The 16860-nt window shown below is 48.0% G+C and overlaps 1 protein-coding gene across 6 annotated transcripts in view; it reads right to left on the bottom strand.

The window, feature by feature from the left end:
• Window positions 1-16630, bottom strand: part of LOC117397842 (uncharacterized) — a 26533-nt gene extending 9903 nt beyond the window's left edge. Inside the window, exons 1-12 of one of the 6 annotated variants that reach the window (XM_059008627.1) lie at window positions 16273-16630; window positions 12301-12633; window positions 11801-11995; window positions 4992-5138; window positions 3062-3213; window positions 2796-2913; window positions 2537-2678; window positions 2244-2389; window positions 1922-2064; window positions 1556-1696; window positions 989-1105; window positions 103-253 (exon numbers count right to left, since the gene is read on the bottom strand). In XM_059008627.1, the coding sequence (XP_058864610.1) occupies window positions 103-253; window positions 989-1105; window positions 1556-1696; window positions 1922-2064; window positions 2244-2389; window positions 2537-2678; window positions 2796-2913; window positions 3062-3213; window positions 4992-5138; window positions 11801-11995; window positions 12301-12361 (1513 nt within the window). In that variant the 5' untranslated portion in view covers window positions 12362-12633; window positions 16273-16630. Of the gene's footprint in view, window positions 1-102; window positions 254-988; window positions 1106-1555; window positions 1697-1921; window positions 2065-2243; window positions 2390-2536; window positions 2679-2795; window positions 2914-3061; window positions 3214-4991; window positions 5139-11800; window positions 11996-12300; window positions 12634-14114; window positions 16051-16193 lie in introns of those variants that run through there. The other 5 variants (XM_059008626.1, XM_059008625.1, XM_059008624.1 and 2 more) reach the window with 5 other exon arrangements.
• Window positions 16631-16860: the final 230 nt, after the last annotated feature.

The following is a 16860-nucleotide window of genomic DNA, read 5'->3' on the forward strand; positions in this document are numbered from 1 at the left end:
TACAGCTTTGCTGAAAGGGTCGCCGTATTGTTGGAGATGCTGCTTGTGCACTGCGCAGACCCCCCCCCCCCCCCCCCCCCCGTAGGGGGCAGTGTGACTCACCCAGCACTGACACGGAGGTGCGTGTGGAGACGGTCGCCACTCTGTTCCGCGCGTGGCACTCCCACGCCCCCTGGTGGTCCTTACTGAGAGGGCTGAGGATCAGGGAGCCGTTCACAGCCACTCCGAACAGGGAGTGAGGGGTTAATCCCACCTGCAGGAGAGGGAGAGAATCACTGAAGCATTCAACGCAGGACCAGAAGAGAACCACTGTCAAATCACTGAAGCATTCAACGCAGGATCAGAAGAGAACCACTGTCAAATAAGTGAAGCATTCAACGCAGGACCAGACGAGAACCACTGTCAAATCACTGAAGCATTCAACGCAGGATCAGAAGAGAACCACTGTCAAATAAGTGAAGCATTCAACGCAGGACCAGACGAGAACCACTGTCAAATCACTGAAGCATTCAACGCAGGATCAGAAGAGAACCACTGTCAAATCACTGAAGCATTCAACGCAGGACCAGAAGAGAACCACTGTCAAATCACTGAAGCATTCAACGCAGGACCAGAAGAGAACCACTGTCAAATCACTGAAGAGTTCAACGCAGGACCAGATGAGAATCACTGTCAAATCACTGAAGAGTTCAACGCAGGAACAGAAGAGAACCACTGTCAAATCACTGAAGAGTTCAACGCAGGACCAGAAGAGAACCACTGTCAAATCACTGAAGCATTCAACGCAGGACCAGATGAGAATCACTGTCAAATCACTGAAGAGTTCAACGCAGGACCAGACACATCACTTCCCCTAGAACTCATTCTCTCATTGACTGCCAGCCAGCATTGGAAGGTCCTTCTGTTAAGTTTCTTTGTTCTGTGCCACTGAGATAAAGTCAGAAGGACAGACAGACACACTTGAGTTTGCCTGATTGACAGCTCATACCTTCGTCCAGGTGATGTTTGGGGCGGGGTCTCCATTGGCTGCACAGGAAATGACCAACTCACGCCCCACTTCCTGTAGATACTCCGCCCGCGGAGACAGTCGGAAAGTGGGCGGGTCCTAAGAGAGAGAGAGAGAGAGAGAGAGAGAGAGAGAGAGAGAGAGAAAGAAAGAAAGAGAGAGAGAGAGACTGTCATTGCATACTATACAAGAAGGGCCCTGTAGTCTGGGGTCATACATAGCGTTAGTGCTGAGTGTGTTTTCTCAGTGTGAAGCAGCTTTGACTTTCAGGCTTTCTGATATATGGGTTATCTTGTTTGTTACTCATTTGAATTAGTTTTAGTTTGCTATTGCTTTTACAGTGCACCATTTTCATTTCTGTGGCTCGCTCGCTCCAGTCCCCACACCGTTGAGCTCTGAAGCTCTCTTTTACTGCTAGTTATTTTTAGGAGGAGTTATTTTGTTGTAATGTCTTTAAACCCCTTCGAGTGATGCTTCTGAGTGCAGTGGATTGGGAATATATAAATCCCGCTGCCTCCCCAGTCTGTTCTCGTCGCACTGGTTCAGTACCTGCAGAACGACTCTGGTGGCTGCTGATTGGCCCACGGTCCCGTAGCTGTTATAAGGAGTGCAGGTGTACAAGCCCAGCGCATCCTCATTGGCTGTCGCTATGGAAACCGAGCCCATGGAATTCACAACCCAACCTGGGGGCTGGAGAGAGAGAGAGAGAGAGAGAGAGAGAGAGAGAGAGATTAGATCACTGAAAATGATATTAGCTATCAGTCTGTTAAACTGATCTGAATGGTACTGTTTGGATAATTGATAAAGGCTTATAAAAATCATTTAAATCAATGCTGTTTAAGCTGATGATATTGAAACCCCATTCAGACAGACAGACAGACACACAGACAGGGAGACAGACAGACACAGACACACCATCTCGATGTCCAACGGACGGCCATCTTTGGTCCAGTTGACAAACAGCACTGGGGGGTCCGCCCTCACTGGACATGTGATCACTCCCTGCATCCCCATTGGCAGATAGGTCTCAGCCAGCATGTCAACCGCCTGGGCGGGGTCTAGAGAGAGAAGCAGAACAACTGCATTACCCAGAAGCCACTGGGAAAGCACACAACTCGGACGCTTCAGAGTGCATGAGTACAAACAACACTGAGCATGATTAAACGAGAGACAGAGACAGAGACACAGAGAGAGAGGCAGGCAGGCACTAAGACAGACAGGGCTGTGTCGTTCTTACGCAGGACTCGAATGTAAGCAGAGGCGGTGGGCGGAGTCAGAATGCCATTGGTCGGCACACAGCTGTAGTTCCCAGCATCCTCTGGGATCACCCTCTGGATCAGCAGAGTGCCGTCGACCAGGATTCGAACCCGCGACTTCAGAGACCTGTGAGCAGGAATGAATCAACACGAGACTGAGCAATTGTGCAATACCAGCAAACCCAAGAGAGACGCGTGCATTATGCAGCACACACTTTATCTGCTACGTGCCCTGCAGTACATGAACGCGGCACCTCCCTGCCGCTGCACTCACTGGATGTGAAACACGTTCTCCTCTCCTTTCCACCACAGATACGTCAGGTTGGAGGGATAGGCCTCGGCATGGCAGTGCAGCGCGGCATCCTGGGATACATTCAGCGTGAGGTCTGCCGGCTGGAGGACTATGATTGGAGGACCTGGGAGCAGAAAGAAAAAAAAAATAAAGTGAGAAAAAGAGAGAGAGAGAGAGAGAGAGAGAGAGAGAGAGGAGAGAGAGAGAGAGACAGGGAGACAGGACACACACAGACACTCACCTAGCACCAGGAGCTGTGCAGAGTGGGTGATGTTTCCCTCCTGATTGGAGGCCTGGCACTCGTACCGCCCTGTGCTGGCTCTCCCCACAGGAGACAGGAACACCGTCCCATTGGAAAGCTGACAGGCAGGAGATGAGAGGAGCACAGATCACTGCCCTGCGATACCCCACAGCCCACAAGAGGGCAGTGCTCTCTAACTAAACACCCAACACTGCATGTATTTGTGCTGCAATAATATTATCGAGAGAATAATAATAGTTCCTCACCTCTAGCTTCTCCCCGCTTTCTAGGATGACGTCGTCTTTCCTCCAAGTGATGATTGGTTGAGGATTGCCGTGGGCGGAGCAAGTCAGGGCCAGCGAATTACCTTCCAGTGTTTCCACCACAGGGGGTGGAGTCTTGATAAACACAGGTGGGGCTAGAGAGACAGAAACGGGCCAATCAGCGAGCTTGTCTGTGCGACATACCCTTAACAGCAAACAAACATTTCCGTTTAGTGTTGATCAGTGTGTTCATTTTGAATTATTACATGAAATTATTACAAGGTGACGTACAACAGTGTAAAAATTCACTACAATAACGTCAGAACATTTCAATACTGTGCAGCAACACAGAAACATCTCCCGGTATTCTTTATTGCCAATAGTTCTAGAATCTCTACGACACTCTTTTGAATAAAAATCTCTCTCTCTCTCTCTCTCTCTCTATGTACACAGAGCAGTCTCAATGCAACCCTATTGAGATCACTGCAATTCACACAGCAATGCATTCTCGGAGTTTGGTGCTGTACACAGGTGTGCTTTCAGTGTCTGTGTCTGAACCAGGATGGCAAGGCATACAAGCTCGCTTTCTTAAAAAAAATAAGAGTCCAAGGGGCAATTAACCGGGCTGTCTGTCCGTCCGTCCGTCTCTCTGCCTGTGCGTCTGACCGCAGCTGCAGTTTCCACAGCGTCTGCAATTCAGCGCACAATAACCACATCGCTTCACCTGCGCTCATGCAAAACATAGCCACTTGTAATCAAATAGTTATCATGGTAGTAAATACTTCATTAACACTTAATAGACTGACTGAGTAATAACAATAATACGTTTAACTGCATATTTATACACAGTAACAACCTTTACAAAGGCTTAAGAAAATGGTGGCTCCGACACCACGATCCCTTTAAAGGTGTTCATCATTGCCTTGGAATGTGCGCAGGCTGCCGATCAGCCCTCATTGTAAAGCCAGCTGGCTGATTTGCTTAGGAGGGTGACGTGACTGGAGCCTGGAGACAGCAGCTCAGGCAAGCCCTGCAGCAAACAGGAGCTCTTGTGCAATCGACTGCAGAACAAGCAACGTACTGATAAGAAAGAGCGCAACGAAAAGCACACAATGCTGGTCTGCTTGACTTCTCCTCGTTTCAATAGCAATGATGAAGGCACTAGCCAAACCACAAACAAGCCTTTTCATTAGACTCTGAGATGAATGCAACTGGACGCCATCCAAAACAACAAAGACCAATACAAACCCATTACAGATTGCTCAATCACATTGACTGTGATTCACAGTAGCACTCACGAGCCCTGCGCTGTGTGAAAGGAGTGCTCAGGAGGCTTTCACATCCAGCTCTAGGATCGCTCATCCCTCCTTCACTGTTGCACTTTGATCTCGTTCGTCAAGCTAACAGATGTGCTACACCTCACCTGAGGTGACAATTTCCATTCCAAAAGACTCTGCTTTTACTGCAGGAAGCTTTTCTGAAAGGACTTCTATTCAGAAGGAGCTGGTTAACAGCTTATACAGGGAAGTGTAGGACCTAGAGAATGGCAAAAGTTCTGCTTATTTTCTTTGCTCCAGTCTTTAACCAGGGACCCCCCTCCTGCCTCTCAGGGGACAGTGAAGCCCACGAGGTTCCCATACTGTGGCCGCTGGGTTTGTTTTTAGTGCTTGGCTGATTAAAAGGTCTGGCAGTTAGATCACACACTGACACACCTTTATACACACATTTCATTCCAGGGTTTAGAGGGCTTCTCATTGCCTCCCACATAGCTTCACACTATTGTAACCCTCAGAGGGAAGTGAGAAGCCCAATTCATTCTGTGTCGAGTATATGTTTAAACATGACGGCTATCTGGGCATGGGCTTGCCCACCTTGTGGACAGGATAACCTTCAGACACACCCCCCATTGAGACGCTACGTGAGGGAGGGGTACCTGTGATGGAGAGGAAGGTCCAGGTGCCGTTCTGAAACTCGTCCTCCTGTCTGTCCAGAAAGAGGATCCGGCACTCGAACCAGCCCTCGTCCTGCAAGAGCAGCCCATCGATCCGCAGAGAGGCACCGTGAGCCAGAGAGACACGACCTGCACATCAGAACAGGACAGTCAACACAGAGACACACACAGAGAGACACGACCTGCACATCAGAACAGGACAGTCAACACAGAGACACACACAGAGAGACACGACCTGCACATCAGAACAGGACAGTCAACACAGAGACACAGCACAGAGAGACACACAGAGAGACACGACCTGCACATCAGAACAGGACAGTCAACACAGAGACACAGCACAGAGAGACACACAGACACACAGAAACACACACACAGAGACACACAGAGAGACACGACCTGCACATCAGAACAGGACAGTCAACACAGAGACACAGCACAGAGACACACACAGACAGACACACAGAGAGACACGACCTGCACATCAGAACAGGACAGTCAACACAGAGACACAGCACAGAGACACACACAGACAGACACACAGAGAGACACGACCTGCACATCAGAACAGGACAGTCAACACAGAGACACAGCACAGAGAGACACACAGAGAGACACAGCACAGAGAGACACACAGACACAGCACAGAGATACACAGCACAGAGAGACACACAGAGACACACACAGAGAGACAGCACAGAGAGACACACACAGACAGAAAGCACAGCACACAGAGACACACACAGAGAGAAAGCACAGCACAGAGACACACAGAATATGGCAGAAAACTTTTTATTGAATGCACAGAGCTTTATTGACATGACAAGTGCTACAGGTGCTCCCCCTTTCTCTCTCTCAACCCCTCCTTCCCCCTCTCCCTCTCATTCACAGAAATACTTTGAAACCTGATCTACAAGTCGCCTAGCAACCACAGCATGGGCTCCGGAATATCCCCTCTCCTTCTCCCCCTAATCCCTCCTCCTCTCCTCCCTCACTTTTGTTGTTTTAAATTGACCCTTCATGGAGCGCACCGGGTTCGATTCTCAAAGCTCCACTCTGACAAGGAGCCTTTCTGTCAGGAAGTAGTGACTGTGGCAATACCTGTAAAACTTGTCAGGACAATAGACATGAGAGTGCATTGAATGAAAGGGAGAGGGGGGATCACATTGCTGCTGCGGTTTGATCTCTCCCCGCTCTGTGGACAAATACAGAAGACCTTTCTTTCATTGTCAAAAATATATATAATAAACACATAACCATCTATAATCCCACATGCATTTTATATTAGTCTGTTAATAGAAATCTTTCTTTCTTTCTTTATCTCCAGCCCTAGTACCATTCACATGAATAACTAATAAACACATAAATAACAGGTCTCTTTTTCTCTGTTTATTTTTGAAACACAAGGAGAGCCGGCTCCTGACTGGCTGCTTTCTTGTGTCCCTTTAAAAGTGGAACCCCTCCCCTCAGTCTTAGCGTCTCCGTAGCGACCAAAGGCATTCTTTCCATGCGTTGCCATGGGGATGACACCGGGCACTGTTGAAGTCGGGAATTCTGGTGTAACCTGGCAGCAGTTTGGATTTGAATTTAGTTACCATAGAGACATGCGAGAATGAGACTGTGAAACTGAATATCAAACTACAAGAGTGGGGGGAGAGGGGGGGGGGGGGGGGCTGCGTTTCCATGGTGCTGACATCTCATTGGAGGAAAGTTACTGCCATGCTTGTTGTGATTTCAAAACGCCTGCTTTCTCTCTCTGAGAGGGGATCGAGAGACTGAACGGATGGATGGGGTGGAGTGTCAATACTGTAGCGCAGTTTCTGGGCTGCGGTGAATTCCAATGTTTGCATTGCTCTTCGGGTGACATTTGAATTCATGGCACTGGAGCTTCATGCAAATGATGACCCATAGTAACCCCATTTGTTATTTTTATAATATACTCAACAACTTTTTAAAGCAAATATATATCCCCCCCCCCCCCCCCATGAATACACTAATAAATTCCTAATAGTACACAATATCACAGACTCTCCAGACAGCTTCATCCCAGGGGTTTACAGTATAGTTCAGACAGTTCAACACGATGGCTAATTTTAATGTGACGTCATTTCCACCTGCTACAAACTGGCTGCTACCAAGACATTTCAGAGAGCTGTATCCCATCAACACCAGGGCACAGAGAGAGAGAGAGAGAGAGAGAGAGAGAGAGAGAGAGAGAGAGAGAGAGAGAGAGAGAGAGAGAGAGAGAGGGAGAGAGAGAGAGGGAGAGAGAGACAGAGAGCGAGAGAGAGAGAGAGAGAGAGACAGACAGAGACAGACAGAGACAGAGAGAGAGGGTGAGCTAGACTTTGTTTTGATTCAAATGAACACACACACAGATTATAGTGAGGGATGTTTTGATTTGAATACAATCAGAACCCCCCCCTCTCCCTCTCCCTCTCCCTCTCCCTCTCCCTCTCCCTCTCCCTCTCTCCTTCTCTCTAATCCGGTTAACCCTCTTATGAATGGATCTTTGTAAATGAAGTACTTGCAGTTAACTCTCTCTCTCTCTCTCTGGTCTCCTGGTCTGTATTGATCACAGTCTCTCCCTCTCTCTGGTCTCCTGGTCTGTATTGACCACAGTCTCTCCCTCTCTCTGGTCTCCTGGTCTGTATTGACCACAGTCTCTCCCTCTCTCTGGTCTCCTGGTCTGTATTGACCACAGTCTCTCCCTCTCTCTGGTCTCCTGGTCTGTATTGACCACAGTCTCTCCCTCTCTCTGGTCTCCTGGTCTGTATTGACCCCTGCAGTCAGATCAGTTGATTGTAATACCTGTCCTCGCAGTTCTATTCCAGGACTCTGAGCCCCAAAACCCCAGCTATTTTTGGGAGTCTCTGTCCTATAGATCCTATAGATCCTATAGCGTGCTCCTCCCTGATCTGAATTCAGTTCTGCTGTATCACTGTAGTTTTTGTAGATCTACATTCCTGTCTGTCTACAGCACATGCCCATCGACAGTATCAACACAACCTCTCCCAAGTGTGTGTCTCTCAGGCACAGGCTGCCACACAGACAGGAAGTGCACGGAGACCTTTGTTCTCTAATTGTTGTTTTTTTTTTCTTTTCAGTGTTGATAATCCGCCACCCATCCCCCTCTCTCTCTCCTCCCTCACCCTCTTCCCTCTCTCCTCCCCTCACACACAAAGGAAAGACCTTTGTGTCCTGTGTTCTCCTCTTCTCCTTTCTCTCTGTCTCCAATTCAATGTAGTGCTCGTTCTACAGGTAGAGCCACACTGAGTGAGTCATCGTAAATATAATAAAACAGCTTCACAATAAAGACAAGGCAATCTCCCGGGATTACAGTGCGGAGACAATACCTATTCTTCCCTGTTCCATCTGATCCTGCTGATAATGTAATAAACTCTCTGCACACACAGCGATTCAAATCAGGCTGTATTGACACAACCAGGAAACATATTCTAGCAGCAAAGCAATCATTTCAACATGCTCTCAATATTCTCACAGGCACGGCTATATTAGTGTCTATCTGACGGATCCAACATGATCATATTCCTATAGGATTCATCTAGTGTGTCTTACCAGGAGTATGCACTCAAATCAGACTGTGCTACTGGACAGAGAAGAGCTCTCCTGTGTCTGCTCAGCATTCATTAAAGTGAGATGATTCTCAAACAGAATACAGACACACACACACACACAGACAGACAGACACAGAGACAGGCACAGAGAAACACACACAGAGACAGTGCTGCATGATGCTGTACTTTTTTCTTATTAAAATTTCTTTCTCTCTCACGTCCCCCTCCCCTCTCTTCCCTATTTTTGATCTTTCTCTCTCTCCCCTCTCTTCTCTCTCTCCCCTCTCTTCTCTCTCTCCCCTCTCTTCTCCCTCTCCCCTCTCTCTTACTCCAGGCAGGTTCACACGCACACTAGTAATAATATTAGCAATCTGTTTGAAGTGTTGAAAGGCTTGCTGATCAGAGCCCTGTAGACTGGGTCTGGTTCCCCTGGGTTCAGAGGAAGCCTGGCTCAGTCCGTTTATTACATTCTCTTTCTGCTCTCATGAGCTTCTGTTGTTCCAGGATCCTGAACTCTGATCACTTTATCAATGCAGAAGTAATTACTTCATCAAGTTTGCTATTTCGAACACAGGGCAATGGTCCATTCCCAACACTATAAAACCAGGGAGACAGCAACAGTTTATTACTCTGGCGAAACCTCACTTTACTGTCCTGTGAACAGAGCAATGCTCACGTGACCACGCTATAAAACACTCTACACACCTCTACAGAACTACAGCAGCTACCCAACACAGTGTCAATATAAAGCTGTAATCTAGTGCGCTGGCATTGCCTGCTGTGTGCTGGGCAGAGCCTCGCTGTGCTGTCCTGGTCCACAGGGCAATGCTGGCAGGACCACACTATATAACACTAATATAAACCCCCTGTACAGAACTACGGCAGCTACCCAGTGTATAATGATGTAATCTAGTTATGCTGGAGGAGCCTGGTTGAACTCTCCTTATCAAAACGTACATAATGATTCACCAAGCTTGTTGCTATAAACACAGGGAAATGGTCCATTCTCAACACTATAAAACCAGGGAGACAGCAACAGTTTATTACTCTGGCGAAACCTCACTTTACTGTCCTGTAAACAGAGCAATGCTCACCTGACCACACTACAAAACACAGGATGGTCGAGTGGTGACGTCACAGACCAGGAAGGTGACAGGCACTATGGGGGGAGTCGTAAATGCGCTCTGTTCTTTATTAAATAAAAACAGTTCAACAACAAAAATAAAAAAAAAGACTGGGACACAAAACAAAACGGCACGCTGGCCAAAACAAACAGACACACTATTGTAACTACGCGAGTACCGCGCCGGTGGAAATCCAGCGCGGGTAGCAATTCGGTTTCATATCTTACTGCTTACGTTCCTCCTCTCTGAACCACCCACCCCGACGAGCGGCTGACCCGCTCTGTATATAGACCTGGCCATCTCCAGACTGGCAATCCCTTCATTCATTTGGAGATGGCCACATTCTGCACGCGTTTAGCAACACAGACAATACATTTAAATCACAGTAACCCGATACAAATACAAATAAACACAGGGGCGGGTGTACCGCCACTACACACCTCTACAGAACTACAGCAGCTACCCAACACAGTGTCAATATAAAGCTGTAATCTAGTGCGCTGGCATTGCCTGCTGTGTGCTGGGCAGAGCCTCGCTGTGCTGTCCTGGTCCACAGGGCAATGCTGGCAGGACCACACTATATAACACTAATATAAACCCCCTGTACAGAACTACAGCAGCTACCCAACACAGCGGTGTCTATGTAAAGTTGTAATCTGGTGTTGGCAGAGCCTTGCTGTGCTGTCCTGTCCACAGTGCTCTGTGGGAACCCTGATTGTATAAACGTCTATGAACACACAATAAAAACAGCCCTGTGTCTCAGTAAAGCTGCCCTTTGTCTTCCCTAGACAATGCCTGCATTCTCCGCTTCCTCTACAGAAACATCCCCTTGAGTTTACTGGGTCCCACCACAGGACACCACACTAATGAAACGAACCCCCTCCCTCCCATTCATTTACACAGACTGCTCCAAAAAATGGAACAGAACCCCAGTTCACAGGCACCAGAATGCAATGGTTCTGTACTGTCTGAAGACAATGGAAGCACAAGGGGCTCTTCATTCCAATAGCATCCCAATGCTACGAACACCCAAATCCACACTGCTGGTAATCCACTGCAGTCCCATATCATTACCAGACAGACAGTGTGCTGCCGTATCAGGACCGCTGCACTGTGCAGAATCTGCTCTCAATGCACTGTGTTGCCATTGCTGGCAATGCAATGAGATTATTTCATGGTATTGTGTTCTGGTGTTCAGACAGAGGCAGAAAGGATTTGAACCTCCCTGCAACCCTTACAAAAGTCAACCAGCCGTACATTTGCAGAGCAGTTTAACAGTTAGTAGTTTAAGTTATTTCCCCATGCTTATACTTTACCCTGGCTTGCCATGTATCTGAAATCTGCTTTCCTGTACCTCTCTGTGCTTCACAATGCTTCCCTGTGCTTTACCATGAGAAGCAACATCAGTGACCCAGCAGATGCCTCACCCTCCTCACTCAGTAACTCCAGGGTGCTTGTCCAGATGGATTAGCGCTGTGCTTTGAAAATCCACTCAGCAGCTCAGACCCCAAATAATCAAAACACCCCCCTCTCCCCCTCTCCCCCTCTCCCTCCTCTCTTTCCTTCTCTCTCTCTCTCTCTCTCTGTATGTTCATGCAGTGTGCCATCCTGCCCTCTCCCCCTCTCCCTCCTCTCTCTCTCTCTCTCTGTATGTTCATGCAGTGTGCCACCCTGCCCTCTCCCCCTCTCCCTCCTCTCTCTTTCCTCCTCTCTCTCTCTGAAGACAGCCTGTTAATCTACAGAACCAGCTGCACACAACGGAGGTCCCTTCCTCTATTAACAGGGTGTTTTATGGTGCACTCCGCTCTGTGAAGACCCTTCTAGATTCTCCAAGCCAAACTCAAGGGGGTTCGGAGGAATCAATGCTTCTGAACCCCATTCAAACACTCCCTGACCCGATTCCAGCTCCAAGCTAGTTTGCATGCAGGCTACAGCGAGGAACTGGGAATCCTCAGCGACAGCGCCACCCCCTGCCTGAGGTGGAGAACACAAGCGCTGGTGGAGTGGAGTGGCAGCCACCATCATGACTCCTCCTCTGCTCAGCCAGCCCTGCTCAGAGATAAAGGAGGGTCTTGCAAGCGGCTCTCACCTTGGTAGTTGGGGTGCACGCGGGGAGAGTACAACCCGAACTTGATGAAGACGGGCACAGCCCAGCCCAGCCGCACCCACTCGATGACATGCAGGGGGAAGGGAAGGGGGGCCGAGGGGGGGGTCAGGTTACAGCCCAGGACAGCCGAGCCCCCCACCCTGGAGCGAACCACAGACTCCACACCCTGCACTGGAGCTGGAAAACAGGGAGAGAGAGAGAGGGGTTACACACCAGTATAACCAGTACAGGAACTGGGAGAGAGAGAGAGAGGGGGGGGGGGGTAAACACCAGTACAACCAGTACAGGAACTGGGAAACACAGAGAGAGGTTGTAGGGAGGGCAGTAGAGAAAGATTGATGAAGTGAATGAAGAAGGGAGGGAGGTAGACAGAGAGGATATCGAGAGAGAGAGGATATAGAGAGAGGGAGGGAGAGAGAGAGAGTGAGGATATGGAGAGAGGGAGGGAGGGAGGGACGAGGGGAGTGTTGCTTCATTCTCACCTGAAAGGCAGTGAGCTGCTCCAGTGATGAAACTCAGAATCCAGAGAGTCCCCAATCCCATCTCCCAGTCAGAGCCGGAGCTGCAAAGTCATTGCAGGGGAGACGCACTCGCTGGAACCACAGAGAGGTGGAGACGCTGGAGTCAGGACAGGGGAGACGTGCTCGCTGGAACCACAGAGAGGACGAGACGCTGGAGTCAGGACAGGGGAAACGTGCTCGCTGGAACCACAGAGAGGAGGAGACGCTGGAGTCAGGACAGGGGAGACGCGCTCGCTGGAACTGCAGAGAGGAGAAGATGCTGGAGTCAGGACAGGGGAGACGCGCTCGCTGGAACTGCAGAGAGGAGGAGACGCTGGAGTCAGGATCATGAGGAGCGTGTGGAATACATCGTTCAGCACATTGCCTTTGTATTATATTCAATATGCCATTGTTACACGCAACTTCAGTACTGTGCTAAATACGGAGCAGGGGCAGAGCGCCTGTGTAAACCAGTGAGGTCTAGTGTCTGTCTGTCTGTCTGTCTGTCTGTCTGTCTGGGAGAATTCCACCAGCATGCACGCCATTGCAAAAGGGGCTTTTAGTATACGGCTCAGTACTGGCAAATAGTGCCCAGCAAACACAGCAGAATACCCAGAACATGCCCGTCCTACTGCACAGTATTCAGTGGATATGGATCTTGTGTTTGACACAGTGTTCGACATACTGACCGAGTTTACTAATCTGAATTTAATATGCATTGTAACCATGCTGGGTGACGGACTGCAGGACAGACAGACAGACAGACAGACAGAGATCCTCCCCCTCCCCCGCACACACACACACACGCACACGCACACACACACACACACACACACACTAACCCAGCCTCTTTCTGCTACTGTAATCTCCAGCTAATTCCCTTTAACTGAATTATTGACCTCTGGGTTATTTCTGGACCTGGTCACCTGTGGCCAAAATCCACAAGCACAAACAAACACTGACATACACTGACAAACACACAAACACTGACACTGACACTGACACACACACTCAGGGAAACTCTCTCTCTCTCTCTCTCACACACACACACACACACAGTCACACATTTAATCTCATATGTATGTGTCTTTCTTATCTAATGCTAGTTCAGTTATCAGTACTGATAGCCGTGTTTGAAAAAGCCCAGTGGAGCTCACACCATGAAAACAATGCAACTTCACAAACGTACTGCAGTGAGCTTCACAGAATGCACTGTAATAAATAAGACAGAGCCATTCAAACACAGCCTGACTGAATTCACTGGAGGCTTCAGCAATAGAGAACGTGACACCTCTGCTGTCTGGACACTTTATTAGGAACACCCCTACCTGAGAAACAGATCGAGAGAGAAGGATGGACAGGTAGACATATACAGACAGACAGACTGGTGAATGACAGAGGCAGCTGTACATTTTTATATATAAGAAAAACATTTGGAAAAACAAGACACTTTATACTTCCTGGGCCGTAACAGAGAGCTTACAGACATGTAGGCTTATAACCTCCTCCTGCTGCAAGCTTGGCTCCATCATGCAGCAGCAGGTTCCAATGGGGGTGTGTGCAGCTAATGTAAACAAACTGGACTATGAACAGCGCACTGAAGACTAATAAATAGATACATATATGTTGCAGACAGTGTCTTGTATATTATTAAACACTTTGGAATGTGAATCAATGAAAAACTACAACATGCATATTTCAAAGCGTGTCGCTGTCTCTTCAGTGGTGTGAAGAGGGGAATCGTGTGCTAGCGTGCTACAGCGCGCAGCTATATCGATATTGTGAAGAAAACCTACCTTCGTACCGGAGTCTGCTTTTCAAAACTGGACTTCAATCAGCTTCTCATTCCGATCAATAGCGCGGGTCCCCGCAAATCACACGCCAAGGCTGGAAAATCCGAGTGGAATGGTTTGAAATCAGAATCCACAGCCGGGCGGCTTCTCCAGTCCATCCAAAGAGGATTGGAAAGTTGACTCGGGTCAGAACTCCAAACGTAGCCAGAAAGCGTCTTCTGAAGCCGTGCCAGTGCCGGTAACACACGCCTCGGTGACAAAGAGTCGTCACTTTAAATCGCTTTCAATTAACAGATGTTGAGAGCTTCGCAGAAGCACAGACTGACATGTAGAGACGGTGACTCGTCCAGCGCTCTGAAAGAACAGCGAAGGGAACGCGAGCTGCGTCTGGGACAAAAAGCGTTGCTTCAGGGTATTTGTTTAAAAAAAAAGTTTTTTTTTTTTTATTTTGACGCTATTATAAATAATCCGAAGCGTAATAAATGCCGACTTTCTTTATTTTAAAACTATAAATGCGTATGGTTCCTGTTGTAAAATCGTGTAGACGTTTTACGGGCTCTGTATTATACAGCTATTATAAAAGTATACATTTTAAATATATACATTGTCTATTTAAATAATAAAGAGAATATTTAGGTATAGTTTTATTTTAGCTTGTTTAAAGACGAGTCACCTTCCCTGCACGAAATGCATTCACATTTTTCATTAGTTTTTTAAAATTAATACCCTAAACACGCGAACTAATACACGAGAATGTAAAAACTCGCACGCGAAGTTGTGTTTAGTTTGATCACGTCCTTTTTTTAAATGCACGGATAATGAACAGTACAGCTGTTAATCTCAGAACACTTCTTTAAAATCCCACGTTAACTGACGGACAAAATATTGTTGAAAATATGTGACCGCGGCTTGTTCCTCAATCTCACTGCTGAAAGCGTTGTATTACAAAAAACCTAGATCTGTTTCTGATTCATATTCCAGCAAATTCGACTCCGAGTTATCTCAAACAGATGCGTCAGAAATATCCCACTCCCAGTCTGCCAAGCGCTGGATTGGGTTTTAATAATCTCCAATCTGGTCTGTATTATACAGCATGCCTGCTATTGCCAAACAAATGGACCAGCATATAAACAGTCCTGGAGAAGCACCCGATTAGACTGAACCCTCGCAGCGCATCACCACGAAGTTTAGGAAACGCTGTTGAATAAAAGGAGGCTGTGAATGCGTGGTCCGTGTGCAGTGCGTTATTGCTCTTCAAATAAATTAGACGTCTTTTCGTGGACTGAAGTGCGGTCTGGTACAATGGCAGCGGCTCCTTGGGTTTCGCTGTCCCCTTCTCTCTGAATGAGTAAACTGATCTCGCTCGCCTGCTCCTCCTCCTCCTCCTCCTCCTCCCCCCCTCTCTCTCTCACCTACCCACCGCCTGTAATAAACAATGCAAATATCTCTCCCCCTCCTTTCTCTCAACTCCCCACTCTCTCTCTCACCCAAGTTAAATGCTTGCTTTCTCTCCGCGCACACTCAGTCACTCACACGTCTCACATTTGCAATCAAAACGTTTTTTTTCTTCACGCGCATTTTCTTCCAATTGCCTCTTCAAGTTGTCCCCTCTTCCTCTCCCAAGCACAGCTTCGTCTTCTGTTTTCCCCTCTTCTTTCACTTATCCTTCGTCTTGTTTGCCCCTCATTCAACCGTTTTCACTCTATCGCATTTTGCTTCCTGATCCTTCTCTCCTATCCGTCTTTCTCTCAAACTCGGTCCTCTCTTATTATTCTTAAATCAAAGCAATTCTGTCTTCTCTCTCGCTCTCCTGTTTCATCCCCACACTTCCCCAACCAACTCCCACGCCCGAAGACACCTTTAATTCTCCCGAGCCCGAGCCCAAACACAATCCACGCACTTCATAGAAATCTCCAAATGGTCTCTGCCTGTGGACGGTTCTCAAATGACCCCCCCCCCCCCCCCCCCTCGTTCTCAAACCCCTCCCTCTGCCATCTACCTGGCCGCAGGCTATTAATTTCACAACTTCCACACCCCAAGTTCAAAGAGACGTTTTTGTTGGCTGTTGCTTGGTTTACTTACTGTCAAACATCACAATAAGCAATGCGAAAAGAAACACACGACTCGCTCTTTCCTCGCTCTCCGTCTCTTTCGAACTAACCTGTCTAGATAGTATTCATCGCATTGCACCCGTGTGGATGCACAATTCAGAGAGCGATTAGTCTTAAGTCACGTTTTGGTGCCAGTGGACTGAAGTGGTCAGGAACAGTGCGTAAGGTGCGCCGCGGCTACAACACGGTGCCATTGCTTTCAATGCAGACGGTTTCACGCAAACTTACTAACTTGTTGCGTAAAAACGGACGTTTCCCTCAGGAGAGAATCAATTGGTCTACGCTCAGCTGTGAACCCGTATCTTAGCATCGACGCAGCAAAAGTAAACGGAGATAAGCCAGCACGCATTCACATAATCTCAAGGAGGTGCTTGCAACACCTGATGTTTTAAAACGAGGCTGAAAACTGTTTTTTTGTGGCGTATTCGTGAGGAATTCAGTCCCGAGATGCTTGTGCGTGAAGGACGCTCTATATAAACCAAGCTGGTGCGGGTTATGTTGATTTATATGATAAAAAAAATAGCGTGTATCGTGTATAGTGCATTTGTCGCCGCCTAGTGGGTGACTGTCAGAATTACGACATGGAACGCTGGTCGAGTGTTCCTTCAGGTTTCATGATGGGATTCTGAACCCTCTCC

The sequence above is a fragment of the Acipenser ruthenus genome, chromosome 37 (assembly GCF_902713425.1).
Source record: "Acipenser ruthenus chromosome 37, fAciRut3.2 maternal haplotype, whole genome shotgun sequence".
NCBI lineage: Eukaryota > Metazoa > Chordata > Actinopteri > Acipenseriformes > Acipenseridae > Acipenser > Acipenser ruthenus.